The sequence below is a fragment of the Tamandua tetradactyla genome, chromosome 3, assembly GCF_023851605.1.
Source record: "Tamandua tetradactyla isolate mTamTet1 chromosome 3, mTamTet1.pri, whole genome shotgun sequence".
NCBI lineage: Eukaryota > Metazoa > Chordata > Mammalia > Pilosa > Myrmecophagidae > Tamandua > Tamandua tetradactyla.
The window spans coordinates 145,079,402-145,102,490 of NC_135329.1; the positions used below are offsets into that span (position 1 = coordinate 145,079,402).

Sequence of the window (23,089 nt, forward strand, 5' to 3'; positions counted from 1 at the left end):
TGCAATCATACAATATATGTTCTTTTGTGTCTGACATATTTCACTTGACATTCCTTGAGGATCAGTTAGAAGGGAAGGATTGGTGAGCTATGATACTCACCCCGCCAGAAGCCACAGTGACTTAAATAGTCCCAGACTTGGTCAATGAAAGCAAATTTCAGGACAATCAAAGTGCCTTCTTTATGCTAGTTGGTATCTTTAGCAAGCAATGTCCAAACATATTGGTTATTGTTCACCAAATTTAGTAAATGGCCTACTGATTGCAGGACTGGGCCTAGGAGGATGCAAAGAAAAATCCTGTCCTTACTAGAATTTATATATCGCAAAAGAGATTAAATATGTATATACAACTTCTCATAATGTCGAGTTTCTTGGCAGTTCAGAGGAAAGGAGTGATTCATTACCTGTGCCTGGGACGTGCAGTGGAGGGAGATGGAGAGGGAAAATTTCACGGAATGGGTAGCCCTTGAGCTGGATCTTGGAGGAAGGACAGAATTGGGGATGTAGACAGGAGAGGGAGAGCCTGAGAACATTAATCTAGACAGAGAGAATGAGGGAAGAGCGAAACCAAATGTGGAGGGGCAGAGAAGATTGGTTCGGAAGTGAGCAGCAGTAAGTAGCTCTGACTGATGGAAGTGTAGGTGTGGAGTAGAAATCACGGTAAGTAAAGTGGAGGGGAGGTGGGGCCAGGTCACCTCATGGGGCCAGGGAATTTGAATTTGATCACCTGTGGGAGGAGTATTGGAAGTATTGAGAAATGACACGTTTAAAATATTGCTTCTGGAAATTGTAAAGTGGATTAGAAAGGAGAGACAGGACTTTAGAAGACCAAGTAGGAGGTTCTAATATAGAGAGTGAGATTTGGTCAGTGTAGTGGAAATGAGAATGGAAAAGTGGGGAGGATGCACAGGGGAGAGAGCAGTTCCCAGGTTCAAGGAGGAAAGCATAGCTATGTTTACACCCCTAACCAAGGACAGTCTACTTCCACTGGGAAACACTTTCTCTTTGACAGACGCTGTGGCCTCAGAGAGGATGTGTGTAGCAAGGGGAAGTCAAAGCAATCTGGGCAGGAGAAAGAAGAGGACAGGAGAAGTACCTATTTAAGAAGTGGGAAAATAAGAGATCGTGTTACAGAAGCCAAAGTTGTTAAAGCTTTTAGATATAAACAGTGATCAAGAGTCTAATGTTGCAAAGAAGCCAAGAAACACAGTATATTGTTTTCCTAGGGCTGACGTAACAAATTACGGCTTAAAACTACAGAGATTTAATCTCTCATAGTTCTGGCGGCTAAAAATCTGAAATTAAGATGTCAGCAGGGCCACCCTCCCTCTGAAGACTGTAGGGGAAGATCTTCTTGCCTGTTTCTAGCTTCTGGTGGCAGTTGGCATTCCTAGGTCTTCTTGGCTTGTAGACATTCACTCCAATCTCTTCCTCCATCATTACCTGTGTTCCCCCTGAAAGTCTGCCTCTGTGTCTTCTCATGGCCCAACCTAGTCCAATATGACCTCATCTTAATTTAACTATTTACATATACAAAGACCCTATTTCCAAATAAGGTCATACCCTTAGGTTCCAGTGGACATGAATTTGGAGGGGCATTCCTCCACTCAGGACATACATGCACAGAGAAAAAGCCATCATTGGAAGCAGCCAGTTGGGGTGGTACCTCTCGATGGCCTCTCCTCATGAACCAGAGCATCAGCCCTGAGCTCCAAAGGATGGGATGGCCTGATCTGTGAGGAGACCCAAGATTTCCCTTAAGCTCCTAGGTCAGTCTGCAGGTATACATAAAGACAATCATTTCACAGAGGGAAAAGTCCTGACTCTAGTATTAGAGCGGCTGTGAGTGGGGAGTTGGCCAATAAAAGGTAACATTCCAATAAATTCAGCTGGGTCACAGGTTATATGAAAGGTGGATATGAAGTAAGACAGCCATGGAAACTCTCCCAGGGAGAGCCCTGCATATATCCTAGGGGTACTTATGACCAACAGTGCTTCAAGATGGACCTGTGAGGATGGGCCACCGGCTGGCACCTCCAGACTAGGGGAATTTATTAGGGTGCTCATCAGTACTACCTCTGCCTCCTTCCCCTCCCCACCCCAGATACCGACAACCTGGCTGTGACACTGGGTCTTTCATTAAAGAAGGCACAAGCATTTTTGCATACTTTCTCAAAGAGTCTCTCAGCCCTAAATGGTAGATCATAAAACTGGCAGTCCGAGTAGTGTTTCCACCTACCCTCCCGCTACTGGGTTGTCCTTTTAAGCCCGCTCCCTTCCCCCTTACGTCTGGAAGCCCTCATATGGAGAAGCCAGGTATAAGGAATGGGATTGAACATCCAATAACTGTTCATTACATTGTCAAGTGTCAACAGCTTTCACTTGGCTTTAAAAAAAAAAAAGCATCTAATTTTTCACATGTTGCTACTTTTTATTCCCTGCACAATATGTTCAGTTCACAGAGAAGCTGAATTATACCTGATTTGTATCAAAAAAAAACCATAATTTAAATTGTCCTCCTTTCCTTTAAGATTTCTTTGTGCTTCACTGGGGGAGGGAGTGTTGGACACATAACCATAGAAAAGCCCTTACAATGAAACAAACCCTGTAGTGAGATTTCAGCCTTATTGAAAAGTCTCGGGTGTTATGTTCATGTTCTTTGTTGTTTTTCCCACAGTTACTCAGGGTGACAACTGCATTCTGTACACCAGAACATTAACTTGTCACTGCCAAACTCTGCTGGTGTTTGAAGAATGGTTTTATTTATTGCTCAGTCTAAGGTTTAACATCTTTAAAATATCTTCCTGTTCCATTAAATAATTATAAACTACCTATACTACTTTGAACCATCAGGTTTGTTCTCAATAGATGTTGGATAGTAATGTCCCCAAGATACTTTATGAACTATATAAATAAGGGATGTCTTTGTGTGTGTGCAATAATTTTAATCCTTTCTTCGTATTATCAGATCATTAATGAAATGATGTGATTTTCTTTTACAGTCAGCCATTGAGAAATTAACTCACGATTACCTAAACTTGTTTCACTTCCCACCACTGATTAAGGTAAGTAAGGCTTTTTCTTAAAGAAAGTAGACAGCTTTTATTGACAAATGCACCTGTCACAGCCACACCTAAATTTGCCAAGGTCGGAAACTGTCTTTTGAAGTGAAATTTAATCATCTCTGTCCAACAAAAGGCCCTTTGAGTGGTGCTGAGGGTGTGCATACACTGAACACCCTTGTTCTCCACAAGTTGAAACATTAACAATGCATTCATGATAAGAACACCACATGGTACCTTAGAGGCTGGGGGATTTAAGTGCTGTCATTGTAAGCGAGGATCTCTGCTTTCCACCCGGCTCCAGAAGATCTTTGTCCAACATGGAAGCCACTGAAGGAATTCACACCCTATGACTCTGGGTTATTACTTGCATGAAGGTGGGTGATGGATGTTATTGTTTGAAGAAGACATATTTCACATATTATTTTGAACATAGTCTGAAGGTATATGACATACTTTGCTATAAAACCAGATATTTGCAGCTAATACATGGAATCCTTATTTACCAACAGCTGTGGTGTTCCTTCTCTAAACCCTTGAAAATCCTTTTGTTCTTCTGGTCCTCAAACCACATACACTGTAAGAACTGCATAATTCCTCTTTGGAAATAGCTTGTAAATATCTTGAGTGTTGTGAAACTCTCAAGGTGAAGTCTCACAATGCATTTCCAGATGCAGAGTGCATTTCTTGGCTAAAATTAAGGCCAGATATCTTGTGAAAAATGTAAGACAGTGACATTCCATTTGTAGTGCATGAGATAAATCATTTGGCTAAATTCTCAAATGCATACTATGTCATTTCTCTTGCTGTAGGTAATTGTCATTTGTTGCATAATAAAAAATAGCCAAAAGTTAAACAATAGATTAGAACAGAAAAACTAGTGCTGAGAGAATCCTCTCCTTTACATGAAAAGTCAAATTAAAATCAACACCTGGAAAACCCATGACAAACTCTGGGATCTGTCCTATAACTACTTGTTGAAGAGTGCTTTGAAAACTATTGCTTTTTTATTTCTTGTTTTGTATATATATTATACTATACAATAAAAAGATTAAAAAAAAAAAGAAAGAAAGAAAAGCAACACCTGGAATAAATTGTACTTGTTTTCCTGTTGTAGGACTTAGTAGATGAACCTGAGGAAAATGAGGAAAAAATAGTGAACCTTGAACTTGTTTTTGGTTTTCACTTGAAACCAGGAACTGGCCCACAGGTAAATCACTTTTTAAATTCTTTGGATAAATTTCAGTCGAATGTATTCGTTTTCTTTCCTGTAACTCCGTGTTTGTATACCCCTCCCCTACCAGCTACTAACTTGATTGTGAGTAAATTTATAGATTTTATAAAATAGAATTTAGTTGACAGGTGTCCAGCTGCCTCTAGTCCAATCTAGGAATCTTATTCTCTTGGTCAGCTGAAAGAAGAGTCAGTCCTGTGTGAGGCCACCCAAATCCACAAGAAATGGATAACAAAGCATGGACTGGGAAAGAAGGAATAGGATACCAGATTGATTGTTTATACTTGCTCAGCATCACAGCTTGGGGATTTCTGTTTTTTATGGAGAATCTATTGCATAATTACCAGAGGGAAAACAATACTGATATTGGAACTATAGGAGACAATGTAGAAACCCAAAATTTTAAAATCAATTCTAAATAGGGTGGCAGGACATTTGACCTGCACTCATTCTATCAGACTTTCACTTTGTGTCATTTATTGGAGTCTGGAAAAATTGCTTGGCCTAGGGTGTGTATGAATCAGAAGAATAGTGAGTTTGCATTACTTTGGATTACCACAAATAGCTAATAATGATGACAATGTCTGTTAATTGACCACTTATTGTGTGCCAGGCACACAATAATGAGACATGGATGCTAATTTCCCTCATTATACAAATGAGGAAACTGAGGCTCTCAGAGGTTAAATAACTTGCCCAAGGGTTACATGACTAGCAAGTAGCAAAATAACTATTTAAGCACAGGTCTCTGACTCTGGAACACAAGCTCTTGACTATAACGCTTTTAGTTTATTTTTTTCGAGGAAGCCAAGGGACCTTTTAAGCACTTAGTTTTCTTTGTAACTGTAGCGGGTTGCTCTGGCAGGGCGAGGGTAGGCTCAGCTACCCACTTCCAACTTGCCCTTCATTAATGAGACCAAGCTTACCTCAGGCCATGCCTGAGAACCAGTGCTTGGGAATGATCTGAAATTGTTAGGAGGGATTGAGTTTCATCTGCGGCTTCAAAAGATGTTCTTTCTAGATGTGTAACAGGGAGTATCTTTTCTGAATCATGGCAGATGTATTGGTACTTCTGCTGAATGGAAGCCAAACCTCCTTTGTTTGGGTGCCAGAACTTGTGTCAGTGAAACCTGTTAAGATGCTTCTCTGAATCCAGGTTTCCTTAATATGAGTACCTTTTTTCTTTCCCTAGTTAGATGAATCATTGCCTATTCATTTCTATTGTTAGAAGCAGCTGCCAAAGAGGGGCAGGAAAATAAGTCTCTTTCTCTCCATCAATAACCAAGGGCCCTTCTAGCCCTGAGATTCCATGGTTGTGGATACCTGAAAGCCCATCTGATGGTTGACAAGTTGCATGTTCTTAATTTGCCTTCGTTAAGTATCAATTACATGACACTTAATCTATGAGTACTCTTGGCTTAAACCTTTTTACAACTTTTAGGTGGTAAAAGAAGGGGGAACTCTATTCCTGGAAGAGACTTTGTCAGAAGAGTTTTCTAAACCAAGAAAATAATATTTTAGGAATGAAAAAATGAGTTGTTAATGTAGAAACTGAGAAATATTTTTTTAGTAGAAATCAGAAGCTATAGATGATTTTTGAGACCAAATACTAGTGCCTTTTCATTACCATCACTGGGTAGAATTTCTTTTTTTCCTTTATTGTGGTACCATATGACAGAAGTTGCCATCTTAACCATTTCTAAGTGTGCAATTCAGTGGCATTAATTACATTCACAATATTGTACAACCATCACCACCATCCATTACCACTCAAACTTTTTCATCACCCCAAACCCTGTATCCATTAAGAAACTCTGTACCCATTAAGTAATAATTCCTTATTCCCCCCTTTCCCCCAGCTCCTGGCAACCACTAATCTGCTTTCTGTCCCTATAGATTTTCCTATTCTAGATATCTCGATGGAATCAAACAATGTTTGTCTTTTTGTATGTGGCTAATTTCCCTTAGCATAATGTCTTCAGAGTTCATGTTGGCATTGGTCAGAATTGCATTCGTTTTTATGGTTGAATAATATTCCATTTTAGGGATATCCCACATTTTGCTTAGCCATTCATCTGTTGATGGACCTTTGAATATTTCCACCTTTGGGCTATTGTGAAAAATATTGCCATGAATATTGGTGTACAAGTATCTCTTTGAGTCCTTTTTTCAGTTCTTCGGGGAATATATCTAGGAGAAGAATCACTGTGTCATATGGTAATTGTATGTTTGACTTTCTGAGGAATCTCCAAACTGTTTTCCATAGTAACTGTACCATTTTACATTCCCACCAACAATGCATTTCTCCATATCCTCACAAACACATTTTCTGTTGTGTAGAACTCTTGAATCATAGCGTTCTGTACAATATCTTGAAGTTACCACAGCTTTTGATATTCTGCTGTTCCTTGGTCACCCATCCAGAATAATAATTTCATTCATTCCTTTATTCAGCAGACATTTATCGAGAAATTACTGTATGCGTGGGACTATGCTAGAGGCTCATAATACAAAAGTTAAAGAAGGGGTGCAAGGGTAGTTCAGTGGTAAAATTCTTACCTCCCATGCGGGAGACCTGGGCTCGATTCCCGGCCCACGTACTTCCCAAACAAACAAGCAAACAAACAAACGAAAAACCAAACCAAACAAAAATTCAACAATGGTGCCACAATAAGGGGACACTCACATGGAAAAAGAATGCAATGTGACCCCCACCACAGAGCATACAAAGGAAAAAAAAAAAGTTAAAGAAGTTTAATCATGGCTTGCAAGGAACCCACAGCTTATTAGACAGGAATAATTATTGGTTACAGTGCAAAAGGATGAGTTTTTACGACACCATGCACATTGTTCAATGGAAGCGCATTGGATGAGTACCTAAAGCAGGTGCCGAAAGGGCTGAGGGGAGGCTTGTAAGTTGCGCTGGATGAGCATCTAAAACAGGAGGAATGGGGAAGGTGTCTTTAAGTCTTCTTGGTAGAAAATTCCATTAGGAATTATTAGGGCAAAAGGAAGAGTATGTGCAAAAGCTCAGAGGCCTGAAGCCAGCAAGGCAGCTGGGGCTAATTTCTTCTTGGGGCTAATTTCTATGGGACCTCACAACTTAGTTCAAGCATCACTCCCTCTGGAAAGATTCAACATGGAGCAGATGGAGTAGTGTGTGGGAGTTAAGGGCAGAGAGGTGGCTGGGGACCAGGTAATGAACTATCTGATATGCTAAGCTAAGGAGTTTAGCAGGTTTTAAGCAGCAAGCAATTAGTATCAGATTTATGATTTAAAAGTTCTCTCAGAAGCACAAAGGTGGGTGAATTGGAAAGGCACCAGACTAGAGTGAGAAAGACCAGCGAGGAAACATTTCAGACAGCCAGGTGAAAGGTGACAAGGAGCTGAGGCTGTGACAGAGCCATGGAAGGGAGGGAATGGCTAAGCTAGCTGGAGACAGGAGTGAATGAAAAGGAAGAACCAGGATGTTACCCAGGTTTCTACATTTTCCAGATCAAAAGTATAACATGCATAGTGGATGTAATGACAGAGTGCTCAAAGTATAAAGAAGAGACTGGAATGGGTAAGATTTATCAGGAAAAGCCTTTTTGGAAGAGATGAGTTTGAAATCAAGGCTTGTGGAGGTTTATGGACATTTGCACAGTATTTCCTTAATCTAATTTTTAAAGCTTATGCTTATAGAGTACTTCTTTTTAAGAGTTCAGGGTGTTTTGTAAATGTCATCTCATTTATCCTGTTGGCATTCTGTGAAATGCAGAAGGCACAGTATTCTCATGCTGCACAGATAGCAAGAGAATGTGTATGACCTGTCTAGGGTTTGGCAAGGACGGAACAGCAACCAGAAATTATGACTTCATTATTGCTTTTGTAGTAAACATATATCAGCTCTCATACCTGACCCAAAATATTTAGTTTCAGGTGAACTTTCATAAAATAATCCTAGAATAAATTACTGTCCAGTTGTAAACTATCCAGTTATGCCAGCCTATCCTATCATAATGATTTTTTTTTTCAGGAATGTGCTTTGAATTGAAATTCCCCACCTGAATATCTTGTTACCTTGACCATTAACGGTAGAACCCAAGAAAAAAGACTTCCTCAAAAATCTCAGTTGACTGAGTTCTCTTCCAGGAAAAGATGACCCCTTTATGTCCACCCTATCTCCGTGTGTCTAATAAGTCTTGCAAGGGAAAAATTGGACCTTTGGAAGTCCTCTACACACCTGAATTTTCAGGTCAGGGATATGTGCTTGATTATTTCACTTTTTCTTTACTAAGTAAAAAGAAAGATGTGTTCTAGTGGCAGCATTGAGAATAATGTATGACAGTGACTTTATCATGAAAATTTGCCATCTTTTTCTTATGCATTTGAGAAGGCCCACCAGTTAACTGCTCCTTTTCAGTAGCTTTGACCTACTAAGAACAGACAATGAAAATAAGACCTTATTTGTCTTTCTTTCAGTATCACTTAACCTCCTGGAGTTTTATTTACTGTGAGTCAGTCCACAGCAGCCTTTATTGTTCTTTGGTGCTCAGATGGGTCCATCTTTGACCAGTGGGAGCCCCTTCAAGTTGGCTCTTGTATCTTTTGATAAGACTTCAATAGTCTTTGATAATTTCCTTGTTTTCTCAGTCAATAAAGTTGTTCTAGGATCATTTTATAGATTTCCTGTGTCCCCGACACCCCAAAAAAGACCCTGTACACAAAAATACAAATATATATGCAAAGGAAAATTCTATGAATTCAGATTAAATTATTTTTTATGCTTCATGTTATAATCAGATGGCTTATGGCACAAAAGTGAGGTTGAGTCACAGAACCTAGGAAAGCCATTCACGCTTGAGTGTCCGTGACTACTACGGCAGTCAATACTTGCTGCCATAATCCTTGCCCACAAGAAGAGAGAGCACACAGGCTTCCTGGAGACCAAGGTGTGACCAGGTTCTAGCCCCATATACCCTACAGGAACCCTCCCACAAACAACATGTCCTTTTTCCTTGCCTTTTTAGAAACAACCTGACAGGGAAAAATATGATTGAACCAAAGGTTTCGCTGGCCATTTAAATTAGTAATAACTGAGAGTAAGTTTTATCCATTCTACAATGAACATAGGGAAAAAAAATGCTTTATTTCACTTTTAAAGAGTGAAGTAAATTATTAATGTAAATAGCATTGTATGTTGAGGCGACCTTGAAGTTATGACAATCCAACTGACAGAAATTGAATTTCTCAGCTTGAATGTTTCCTGTGCTAGGGGCTTGAATGCTTATCATGATTATTACTATTTCATTCCTCTGCTAGACATTGTGGTAAGCACTTTGCAAACATTTTTCTCATGTAGTTGTTACAATCCAACACGATCAGGAGTATTGTCCCCATCCTGATCCCCAAGAGGAAATTGAAGAGCAGAAAGGCAAAGTTCCTTGTCCAGAGTCCCCCAGCTAGTAAGGGGCAGAGTTAGGATTTACCCCCAGGCAGGCCCGCTTCTGAGCCCAAGGGTTTTACCACTGAGTCATGCTGCCTCTTTTTGGCCAATACCCTTTTACCCCCCAAATAGCTATATATGCACCATTATTGTTTTACATATACTGTACTATTTTTGTTTCATATAGTAAGTGCCGTGTGCTTTGTAATCTAAGGCCTTTGACTTGTCACAAAAGGAAAGCAGTTTCCAGAACCTTAGGCAGCTTTGTGTACTCCCCTGAGGGGCAACTACCCTTATTTATAAAAATAGTCTGCTGCACACAGTTTATTATTATAATTCTTATTAATTTGCCAATCAGGAATATCAATTCTCAAATTGCCAGGGAATAAGCTATCGACACTAAGATCTTTTGTGACATAAAAATTCACAAACAGAGTCATGAAGGAGGCTTCTGGGGAGTCATTCATTCCTTGGGAAGAATGGACTGGGCCCCTGATGTCCTTATTTCCTCCTCTCCCCAGTGAGGCAAAGGAGACCTGATTGAAGCTGATTTCCTGTGTGTCTAAATTGGTTTCCTGCCATAGATAAGAGACAGAGGTGTGGGAAGAAGGAAAAGAAACAATGTCTTATCTCTCCCAATCCCCTGACAGCATTGGACCCTTGACTAGGAATCAGGCTTCTGCATTTCTTCCAAATAACCATCACTTCTGATTTCCATTTGAGAGGTATTTTGGAAGGGCAAGGGAACCAGGAAGAGAAGATGAGAGGAGCATTTTGAAGAGGTGAAAGCAGAACTAACGGCCTCCATCAAAGTAGAAGGTTATCACTGGGGAACTTTCCCCCCCACCCTCCCCCTCTCCCTCCTGCCACACTTGTCATTGTTAGCCCCTGTTCCCTTCTCCCACCCCCCACCAGAGGAAACTGAATCGATAGTTCTGCTTCTCAGGTTGTTTCATCCTTAGGTTAAAAACACTGCTTTTTACAAATGCTTCCTGCTTGTACTGTGCCTTTAGGTCTTTATTAGAGTGCTCATATAATGCTACATTTAATAAACTTAATTGGATCTCCAGGCCCTTTCTCGGAGCACTATAAATACCAACAACTGTCAATCAGGGCTTTCTTTTCTATTATGTAGTTTTTATAAGTGGATAGATAAACATGAATAAAATAACAGGGAACAAAGAAAAGGAGTTTGTAAGGGAGTAAAAAACCCAACACCTTTTGTAAGTTTAAGAACAACGAAAAGGTGTGCTTTTCTTTACTTTGATAAATCTTGTGTATATTAAAAATTCAGCATTGGGAAAGTTTAGTTCCTAGAAAAACTGTTTGTTTTTCTTTCTTTCCTTTTTTTTTTTTTTTTTTGGAGGCAGGGAGAGAGATGTATTTACTCACACACGTGTTTGTGTGCCTGAATATATAAAGTTGTAGTGATGGATTGTATAAGAAATACAAGTTTTGACTGATAGCAAACAGACAAACACTTAAGAATTTTCCAACTACATGACTCGCTGCTGATTTCTAATTATAGAGCGCGGCGCTGCGCGGTGGCTGGACAGCCGCCTGCCGAACAAGAGCAGCTCGGGAGAGGGGCTCAGTCCGCACTTGCTGACGGATTGACAGTCATGTATAGACAGTGGTGTGTCAAGAAATGTCTAACAGCTGGCTCTCTGGAGAAGGCAGCTCTGATTTGTAACGTTTACAAATTTCCATGGTGCAGATGCTCCCACCGTGGCCGATTTCACGTGACCAACATGACATCACTGCCCTTGGAGTTGGGAAGAGATGTGAGCATTAGGCTCATGAGACCTGGCTCTGGATCACTCCAAGTCTTCCTAATCAAGATCATGAATGCCTTCTAAAATAGCGGGTAGTGTGATGGCATATCCCTGATAAAACACAGGTTTGGATAAATTGCAAATACAGTTCTGCTGGTTACCAGCAGGAACAATATATGTAGGTAGCTCAGAGAGAATGCCTGTCTCCTAGTAAGTCCATTGTTGACTTAGGTCTCCTTGGGTTGCTGTCTCCTCATGTAGACACACTGACCATATCACATGAACCAAAACTTGGGATTTAAATCTGTGAAAAGTAGAAACATACTTATAAAGGTAGAGCAACAAAATGTAAACTTATGACTGTCTTAGAAAAATCTGGAGACAAACATAGGTTGGTGGCTTCACAATGACAGTCACAGTTGTTCGTAATAGTAAAGGAGATCTTTGCTTAGTAGATGCAGGTTTTGAGAAGCATCTGGGGATCACAGTAAGTTCTGCAGGGAGATGTCAGTACTCAAAACGACTTGTGTTTTCTGAACCAAAAATGAGGTCTTTAGGCCTGACAGCTGTAAGAGGGGTAGATTATGTGAAAAGGAATCAAGAACTAATATGTTGGAAGATTGAGGGTGTATGGGAACCATATCAATTCTAGAATCTAGATTCTAGATTCTAGATTCGGGTTGGAAGTTGCTCAAGTGGGAAACATCAACAATTAACCAGACCAGTGTTTTTCCAAAAAAACTGAATTTCTTGGAGTCATCTCTCAGGAGGTAGAAGGAGTATAGAAGGAGAAGAACTTAGAGGGCAGAACAGCTGTTTTCATATATTGAGGGTCCTGGATAAACATTTAATTGTAACAAATTTCCCAGTATTAAAGTATTTTAAAGCAGTAATTAGATAAGCCAGCCCATCTTCTAAGTTGGTGGCTTCATGATGACACTCTTGAAGAAACTCAATCTGAGCTAGAATGTATTCTTAATTATTCAAAACTTGACAGCAAGACTTACTGTTCTCTTTTTCCAAGATGAATACCTAGTAACTTCCAGTTTCAAAAAAAAAATCCCTTCCCAAACATGTCAACTAACATCTGAACCATTTTAGGTAGTCAAGTATGTAACACATCATATCAAAGTATGTCTCCCTTGATTTGTTTCACTTTATTTTAATCTCATCCCTAAAGTCCCTTTTCATCCATAACTCAAATAACAACCCCCCCAAAGGCAATATAACAACCTTATCTCCACTGGTGTCTAGTTGGCACCAATCTGCCCTGACCTTAGACACAGCCATTGTTAAGGGTATAACACATTTACATATTTTGCAATAAAACATCAGTTATTTGCATTACTGTGTCAAGTTTTATTTGATTCTTTCACCTAAAAATGACTCATTTTCCTTTCTTGTATTTTAAAAACCAACTACTCTAAGCTTGTTTGAGAATAATCAAAAATTGCCCATTTAGCTAGAAGTCATTTTCTTTTCAAAAGGCAAATGTTATTTAATCTTTCAGCTGTTCATTGTGCCATCATAAATACTTTCTTTTCAGCACAGTTGTGGGGACTGAAATGAGCCCACTAATTGCCTCCCATTTCGACTGACATGTGGTGGTTTAGTGGAAGGAGAACACAGCAGGGAGAAGGAAATAGGAGGCTGAGAAAATGAGAGCTAATTATTTTCACTGCCTCATGTCAGGCTCTGTGTCAGCCTTGTTTTTACAAACTGGAAGGTTTAGCACTAAATAAAACAAACTGGCGTCATGTTTTTATATACTGGCAGTGTCATGGAAGCAGCTGCACATCTCAAAGACAATATAATGCCTGCGCTCGCATGGACACCATCTGACAGACACTGTGAGCCACGACTAATGAGGATATCACAGCGGTGCCAAGTGAAAGGTGCTGAATTATGTATGATTCTTCATCAGTACAGCAATAGTCCCGTACATCATTATGAGACATTGTTTTGCTGAAGAGATTAAAACATTCTTAGTTCCAGACCCTGCAACCTATATGCGCTGAAAGAGGTTATTAATGGAATTTCTAGGGAGAGTTTCTTGTGGATTTCTTTTTGGTTGCAAAACAAATCTCATGGGACAAAGCTGTGGTGGGTCATGACACTGTATAGATAAAGAAGAGAAGCAAATTAACCATACTTGTATTATCTTCCTTTTAAAGGCAGCATAATAAAATATAGTGTAGCGGGGTTATACAGAATGATAAATAACCCAGGTGCGATCATGGGATGTTGGACTCTCCTGCCTTTAAAACAGCAGGTTTCAGCAGCTGAGCTAGATAATGGCAAGACATGTAAAGGAGCCTTCGGAGGCCGAAGTCATCAACATTACTACTTTTAATACCAGCACGACCAACATTTTTATCATGTTTTTTTATCTCATCTGGCATTACTTCTTACATTTCACAACCATCACCTGCTATGAGACTGTTTCCTTTTTTACCCTCTTGAATCTGAAAAAGTTTATTCTGACCTCCCTATTTTATATTTCAAAATGTATCCTCAATACATGCCTTTTTCAAGATTCGGGTGCCCGTTTGCCCGAACCCTAAAAGTTCTCTGGTGATTTGACTTTTTTTTTCTTTTTATTGAGGAGGAGTGAGGTTGGGGTGGAAATTTTAAAAACCAATGTCTGCACAGTTAGACTTGACATCCACTGGGACTTCCCACAGATCCCTCCATTTCTGAGCCTCGGTCTCTTCATCTGAAAATAGGGGAAGTAGTATCTGTAACAGAGTAAGGCTGGGAGGGTGAAATGACTTGGATAACACTCAAAAACAATATGCTGAGTGAACAGAGCCAGACAAATAAGAGTACATACTGTAAGATTTCATGTTTGTGAACCAGCAAAATTAGAATATGGTGATAGAATTGGAAGCAGTGGTGCTTCTGCTTATGGAGGAGAGTTGACTAGGAAAGGAAGGGCACAGGGGACTTTCTGGGATAGCAGAAATATCTTGCTTGTTTTTTGGTGATTGCATAGGTCTATACTTTTGTCAAAGCTCATCAACCTGTGCTCTTATAATCTTTGCATTTTCTTATATGCAAATTATACCTCAGTTTAAAAACACATTTAAAAATTGCTTAAATGAGGAGTGTGCAAGAGTAGTGCAGTGGTAAAATTCTCACCTGCCATGTGGGAGACCCGGGTTCGATTCCTGGTCCACACACCTCCCCAAAAACAAACAGAAAACAAACAAGCACACAAAAATTCAACAAATGGTGGTGCAATAACCATTCATTATTTTCAGATGGAAAAATAATATGTGACTCCATCAGACAACATACCAAAAAAAAAAAGTCTTAAATGTCTCTAACCTCCTGGGAAAGGTGATCTATAGAAACCTGAAAACTTCATTTAGAGGATTATTTCCTTTTGGAATACCCTGAATAATCTTGACCCTAGATTTTTAAAGACTTATCCGTAGTGTTCATATTTGCAGTCAAGTTTTGGAAGGAAAAAAGAGAGTGAGAGAGATTATAGTCTCTGAATTGCCCAGAACTTAAACAAAACAGTATTAGAGGGTGGGCCACGGTGGCTCAACAGGCAAGAATGCTTGCCTGCTATGCCAGAGGACCTGGGTTCGATTCCCGGTGCCTGCCCATGTTAAAAAAAAAAAAAACAATACTAGAAGTTTAGTTTTTGTTCAAATTAAACTATTTTTTTCTATTTGGAAAATGTACTTCCATCTTGATTCCTTATTTCTCCTTCCTCCCTTCAACCCTTCCTTCCTTCCTCTCTCCTCTCTCTTCTTTTCTTTTTTGCAGGAAGGAGAGGGAAATGGCTATGTTTGGTGTCACTTGTGCTTGCTTAGGACTCCAAAAACTTATAACAGCTTACACAGAGGATAATAGTGATTTCTCACAAAGAGATATTTATTTTAGCATTAACTGTTGGTTTAGGATTTTATCTTCACAGTGTAAGACTTGCTGTTTCACTTGGCCAGCAATCTTAATTCAGAAGTATTTTTCACATAATTAACAATGCTGAAGCAGGCCACAGAAGGCTTTCTCACCCTCCAGTAGCCACACACTTGTTCCTAAAGTTATCCAGGTATTTCAGCAGCTGCCCAGATAAATGGTACATATCCTAGGCACCCTACAGAGTTGTCATGTTTTTATCAGTTTCATGTACAAAAATTCTCCTCTAGCCCCCCTCCCCTCAAGAAAAACAAAAGCCAAACCCATATGCCTCTCATAGGTTTGTACTGAGAGGCAGATTATCCTGTTAGTGAAAAGGTTCCATTAACTATTTTTTGCCCCTCAAAGCACAAGCAAAAGAATCTCCCAGTGCCTAGGCGACCCCCTTCTGGTGCCATTTTCCCTGTTGACTAGTAATCACAGTGCCTAGAACTGTTCGTGAAGATACAAATTTAAACAGGGTTATTCTCTTGAATGGGAATCTAGCTATGCAATAAAAACCCCTGGTGGTAAGGGTCTGTCCCCGTGACGTTTTCCTGCCACTAGAAGGGAGCTGGTTATTCTTGGTTAGGAACGTGAGAGCCCTGCACAACCACAAAGCCAGGAGCCTAAGGGTGGAGGGTATTTGTGGTTCCAGATGCTGGTCAGATAAATCAGGAAGAAGGGGCAGTATGGACAGGGAATGACACCACACGCACTTCTTTTTTTCTGGTTCATTTTTGTGTATGTGTGAAAAATAACATATACACTGAAAAGCAATACGTTTCAAAGCACACCACAACAACTAGTTACAGAACAGATTTCAGAGTGTGGTATGGGTTACAGTTCCACAATTTTAGGTTTTTCCTTCTGGCTGCTCCAAGACACTGGAGACTAAAAGAAATATCAATATAATGATTCAGGACTCATACTCATTTGTTAAATCCTATCTTCTCTTTTATAACTCCACCTTCTCCTTTGATCTTTTCTTTTTAAGTATTTATTTTTTTATTGATATATATTCACATACCATGTAATCATCCAAAGTATACAGTCAGTGGTCACAATATCATTATACAGCTGTGCATTTATAATCATCATCGACTTTTTGTGTATGTGTATGAAAAATAACATATATACAAAAGAGCAATAAATTTCAAATCACATCACAACAATTAGTTGTGGAACAGATTTCAGAGTTTGGTATGGGTTACAATTCCACAATTTTAGGTTTTTACTTCTAGCTACTCTAATGTACCAGAGACTAAAAGAAATATCAGTATAATGATTCAGCAGTCATACTCATTTGTTAAACTCTACCTTCCCTGTATAACTGGACCATCACCTTTGATCTTTCTGCCATTCTTTAGGGGTATTTGGTCTATGCCCATTCTAACTTTGCCACATTGGAAGATACCATATGCACTTTTAACAATGATCTTTTACAGCAATGGAGGGAAAATTGGTTTGATGCTGCATGTGCCCCAGAAAAACATGTTCTTAAATTTAATCCATTCATGTGTGTGTGTGTGAACCCATTGTAAGTAGACATTTTGATGCGGTTACCTCAGTTAAGGCATGGCCTAACCCAATCAGGATGCGTCTTAATTCTATTACTGAAGTCCTTTATAAGAGAAGTGAAATTCAGACAGACAGAGAGAGAGCCACAGGAAGTAAGAAGTTGAATGTCAAGGGAAACTGGAAGAGAAGGGAGAAAGCAGGGAACCACCATGTAACTTGCCATGTGGCAAGCTAAGGACCATGAATCTCCAGCAGCAGGTGGGCCATGCAGTGGCTCAGTAGCAGAGTTCTTCCCTGCCATGCCAGAGACCCGGGTTCAATTCCTGGTGCCTGCCCATGAAACAAAAAAAATCTCCAGCAGCCAGCTCCAGAACCCCATGGTATTTAGAGAGAAAGCTCCTCCTGCCTTGATTTGGTCATTTTCCAAGCCTCAAACTATGAGTAATTTCCATTGTTTAGCCTGACCCATTTCATGGTATTTGCTTGAGCAGACTAGAAACATAAAACAGTAGCCAGTGTTGGTGACAATAATAATGACTCCTTTTGAGCTGCTGGCATAATGCTGGATTCTTTACTTACATTATCTCATTTAAGCCTCACACAATACAACAACCTATTTATGGATAAAGAACATGAAGGTTTAAAAGGTTATATAACTAGGGTAAGGTTGGGGGAAAAAATAACAAACTAGGATTTGAGCCCGTGTAGTCAGACTTTAAATCTGTCATCTTTCACCTCACGTACCACTGGTCCCATGTTTTAGTTTCCTAGAGCTGCTGTTACAAAGTACCACAAACTGGGTGGCCTAAAGAATAGAAATGTATTGGCTCACAGTTCTGGAGGCTAGAAGTCCAAAATCAAGGGGTCGGCAGGGTCACGCTCCCTGTGAAGTCTGTAGGAAAGAATCTGGTCCATGCCTCTCCCCTGGCTTCTGGCAGTGACTGACAGTCCCTGGTGTCCTGTGGCTTGTGGCATAACTCCGTCTCTGCCTTCATCATTACATAGCCATCTTCCCTCTCTGTGTCCATCTTCATATGGCATATTCCCTGTGTCTTTGTGTCTCTTCTCCCCTTCTTATAAGGATCCAGTCATGTTGGAGTAGGGCTCGCCTTCAACCAGTTTGGCCTCATCTTAGCTAATAACATCTTCAGAGATCCTATTTTTAAAGAAGATCACGGTCACAGACCGGGGGTTAGAACTTGAGCATGTCTTTTGGAGGGACACAATTCAACCCATAAGACCCACTAATGGCTTCATGTATAACCCTTTCTCCGTATTGATGCCATTTTAATAGGAATTATCAATGCCTTAAACCAAATGCATAGATATCAGGTACATTTCAGACAGCCAGGGAATAAATTGTTTCAGAAAAGGACTCCTTTATGGCCCCCTTCAGCTTGCCTAGAATCTGTACCCACAGTTTTGTGTTACTCACATCAGATCAAAGCCAATAGTTCGCCCTTATAAAAGTGAATAGTTTTGGGGTGCATGGGTGGTTCAGTGGTAGAATGCTCGCGTTCCATGCAGGAGACCTGGGTTCAATTCTTGGACCATGTAACCCATGCCCCCCACCAAAAAAGTGAATAGTTTTAACACTAGAACCCTGAGTCCCACTACACGATCCTATCACTACCAGGATACTAGAATGGTGGCAATTGTACATGTAAAACTCCACATTAGGCTCATAAATATGTGACAATTATTTTTAGTAGCATAATTGATTATTTTATTATGTAATCATTCTTAGGAAGATTACAAAGAACTTATCTTCTTTGTTATGAAAACCATTTCAATGACCAATTGGTTAAGAACCTGTCACATAGCATCTTGACAAGACAGCATCTACAGTTGTATCCTGTGGGCTTCAGTAACTCATTTAAATCATCATAGTCATGGACAATCTCTATTGACAATTTATGACTCACTAGTTACCAAAAATGCCCAAGATACCTTAGGTTAATTTGAAATCGAGCAGAATTTGAAGAATTCCATTACTTTATTTGTAGATAACTTTTCTTGACTTGGCAATAATGAAATCATGGATATCCTGAAAATGTTTAGAAATTATATCAGGGCATTTGGCGAATTAAGTTAATAATGTAGGTGAATACTATGTGTTATCTTTCTTCCTCACCAGGAATGTAACAAGCTGTACTGACACTTTAATGCAATGGATAATGGCCCCCTTGTATTATAACTTTCTTGATTATAGTTTTATTCTTCTGTCGTTATCTTCTTTAATGGTTCAGATAGAAGGTTTACTTTCAGATAAGAGAAAAAGAGAACTTAAAAGGTCTGAAACCCTATTATTTTGATCTGTGCTTCTCTAAGTTGGACTTTGGGGAGCAGGGGAGTAATCACTAGGGGGATGACCCATGGCCGGTTGCTCTTTTGGCTGGATTAGTGGAATTGTCTCTGAGGAATTCCTTCTCCCTTCTGCCTCTTGTCAATAGCTGGTCCCATTTATGGAGCTCTGCAGAGTTGTCCAGTGAGTCCCTCCTGTCAGCTTCCCCATTAATCTCACCTGTTAATCTCACCTCTGACTTTGGAGTCAGGCAGCCTCATGCTACTACAATGCCATCTCTACCATGTATTGGCTGTGAAACCTTGGGCAAGTTCCTTAATCTGCCTGCATCTCATTTTTCTCCTTCATTTAAAGTAAGGACTTTTGCAGACTTACTATGCAGTTCAAATAAAATGACACGGTTTAAATAGAAAGCAACATACCTAGAGCATAGTAAACAGTCCACAAACATTATGTTCCTCTGCCTCAGCCCCTTCTCGTCACAGAGCTCTCCTGAAAACTTGCAGAGGAAGGTCTGACTTGGGGCATGAGGCCATGGAATACTCGGGTTGGGAGATGGGTGAGCGACGCCGAGGGAGTCTGGGCATGCATGCACAGTTCAAGATCTTTCGATTGTGCTTCGGACCAACTTCATTCCAAAACTTGACAGGCAAAAGAAACAGGACTAAGTAAACTTGTCTTTTCTAAGGCTTTTTTATTTCAGCCACTGCCTTGAGGAGGCTCTCACTGTTTCAGAATAGAGCAATCATGACACCAAACAGTCATTATTCTACCCTGTTATCTCAAGGCCCACGTTGCCTGGGTAGCAGTGGCTCCAACACAAAGAAATACTGAGAGGTTTGTCGATTCTGAGCAACTAATTTGACTCATGTTAGCTACGAGCTGGGTTTTCACTTTGTTGAATAGACCCTTTCCTTCACTAATTGGCTCTCCATCTTGTGAATGTGGCCGGGCACGGGGGGTCACTCCCCTCAGACATGGGCCCTGCTTGGTTTTTCAACTCATCTAGAGACTTTCCTTAAAGATCAGGCTCCCCCAGCTTCCTGCTGAAGCCAACAAGTTTTCAACAGCCTCTTTGTTGATGCTCTTCCATTAAAGTTTTGTCTGAGCTTGCTCTAGGAAACATTCCAGTCCCACTGCTAGGAGAGCATTTTCCAGTTTCAGCATGTAAGGTGCTCAGTGCATTATCCTTCATTCTTGAAATAATATGAGAAAGAATGTTACTTATGGTCCAGAGGTCAAATTTAAAGAAAAGACACTGGTTTAGTTTTCTTTTTAATTGCATACAGGGTGATTATCCTCCCATCTTTTTACTATGAAATTTTTCATACAGCAAAGTTGAAGGAATTATACAGTGAACACTCATATACCCACCCCCCAGATTCAACATTGATGTTTTATTAGACTTATCACATATCCATCCATCTCGCCATCCCTCTAGCCATCCATCAGTCCTTGTTTTTTGATGCATTTCAGAGTAATTTGCAGGCATCAGTAGACTTTCTCCTAAATGCTCAGCTCGCATATCATTTACTTGAGTTCAAAAGAGAAATTTGCATTATATTGATATTTCTTTTAGCCCTAGTGACTTGGAACAGCTAGAGGAAAAACCTGAAATTGTGGAACTGTAACCCACACCAAACTTTGAAATCTGGTCTATAACTGCTTGTCAGAATGTACTTTGAAATTTATTGCTTTATATATATATATAGTTCACAATAAGAAATGTTTAGAAAGTATATTTAAAAAAAAGAAATGTATTACTCCTAAGACTATATTTGCTGAGTTATGATAAATCCATATACCCTAAGTAATCTAAACCTCTATCAATACCCACTCCCAGAAAGTTCCCTCATGATCCTTCTCAATCCCGATCTGCAGAAGCAACCAGACTTGTGATTTCTTTTCCCACCTTAGATTAGTTTTGTCTGTTCTAGCATGTCATATAAGTGGAATCTTTAAGCTGTCCTTTTTGGTATGTTTCCTTTCACTCAGTAAATGTTTTCCAGATTTATCTATGTTGCTGCATGCATCAGTACTTCATTCCTTTGTTTTGCTGAGTATATTCCATTCTATGAACATATAGCAATTAAACCATTCTGCTGATGGACACTTGGCCTTTTTCCAGTTTTTTGGCTATTATGCTAAAGCTTCTAAGAATATTCTTGCACAAATATTTTTTCATTTCTCTTGGGAAAGAGGAGTGGAATTTGTGGATCACAAGACAGGTATATGTTTAGTTTTATAAGAAATTGCCAAGATTTTTTCCTAATTAATTGTAATATATCATGCTCCCACCAACAAAATGAGTTCCAATTGCTCCACATCTTGGGCAACAGTTGATGGTATCAGTCCTAGCCATTCTGGTAGGTGTGTAGTGGTATCTTCTGTGGTTTTCGTTTGCATTCCTCTGATGACTAGTGATACACAGCACTTTTTCATTACATGGTATGTGTGTTTGGTTTAATTAAAATACCATCACTTACAAGTCAAGAGGTTTCTCAAGAATCCAGATTTCTATCTTTTCATGAAAAATTAAAGCACCTAGCAAAACTGGGCTCATATTCCCACATGGAAACAATCAACAGAAACTGAGTGGTGGCTGCCTCTTTAGGGCAATTGCTCTTTAGTTCCCCAGAGTCCTCACCCCTCCCCGTTACTGAAGCCAGTATCATCACATTTTCAGTGTTGTGTTCCCTCCTGTTAAGAGGAAAGTGAATTGTTATTGAACCCATGTCATTATCAATAATGGGAAAATGAAAGGTAGCTCAAGAGGACCTTATATTTAAAAAAAAGAAAAAAAAAAGTGGGAAAACCACATCGCTTTGTGGCCATGAAAGAAATATTGCTACAATGTTTAATATGAAAATTAAGTTCATCTATTTTGAAAGATTACAATTTAAGACGCAATAATGAAACTGGCTGGCTTCACTCATTTTTATTATAGGCATAGCCCCTTTAGAATTTTGAATTTGCTACTCTTATAATAAAACACTTCAACTGATAAATTATGTCGCAGGACTGCACTAAATGGGATTATTTATATATACAAAGGAATCTGATTTCACGTGCTTGTATTGAAAAAAGAAAAACGCTGCAATAATACTTTATTTAGAATACTTCATGTGTTATAAAACATTGAGACTTAAACATTTTTGTTCCACTTTCTCAAATTCTATAATTTTGCTTTTAATTCCAGGATTGTAAGTGGAAAATGTATATGGAGATGGATGGGGATGAAATTGCAATAACCTACATAAAAGATGTGACATTCAACACTAACCTACCTGATGCAGAGATTTTAAAGATGACAAAGGTAGGATTCTATTTAGGGCTTAAAAGCTTTTTTGAATTCTCAGCTATCAAACAAAGACATTAAATACCCCAGCAGTGTGCTTTTGTGCTTCTCAATGTTCACATAAGCTCAGCCTCAAGCTGGCTGCTGAAAAGCACATTTTATTTAGCAGATTGAGATCATAGTAATTTTTTGTTAAAATTCTACTTAGGCTGTTGTGCACTAAAAAGCACAGCAAAAGGTATTTTTTTTTTCATTTTCTTCCTCATTTCTTTATGCTTGTTATGTCATTTCTTAAAGTAAAGAAAATGCTAATGATAAAAATATTTATCTCAAACTTTAGGTCATTTCCAACTTGGAAAAATTTGTAAAGAGAAAAGTGGTCGTGGTTGTGTCCAATTTCTTGAAGGACTGTTACCAGCCTGTGCAGGAGGCTCATGCTGAAGTCTTGATAGCTTCTTTGAGTTCACACCTAGGGATTCCTCAAGTGGACAGAGAGAAATATCCTACTACTTTGAGATCAATTAAAATACTAAAGAAAGGCTTATGGAAATACT

At 39.4% G+C, this 23,089-nt stretch overlaps 1 protein-coding gene across 6 annotated transcripts in view; it reads left to right on the top strand.

Annotated features, from left to right (window-relative positions):
- MAP3K20 (mitogen-activated protein kinase kinase kinase 20) overlaps positions 1 to 23,089 on the top strand; it is a 230,073-nt gene that overhangs the window by 195,975 nt on the left and 11,009 nt on the right. For all 6 annotated transcript variants that reach the window (XR_013172859.1, XM_077154165.1, XM_077154166.1 and 3 more), the window contains exons 15-17: positions 3,003 to 3,065; positions 4,180 to 4,272; positions 22,437 to 22,553. Coding sequence is in view for 5 of the 6 variants with exons in the window: in XM_077154165.1 (XP_077010280.1) it covers positions 3,003 to 3,065; positions 4,180 to 4,272; positions 22,437 to 22,553 (273 nt within the window). In the remaining variant the exon portion in view is untranslated. The remainder of the gene's footprint in view (positions 1 to 3,002; positions 3,066 to 4,179; positions 4,273 to 22,436; positions 22,554 to 23,089) is intronic.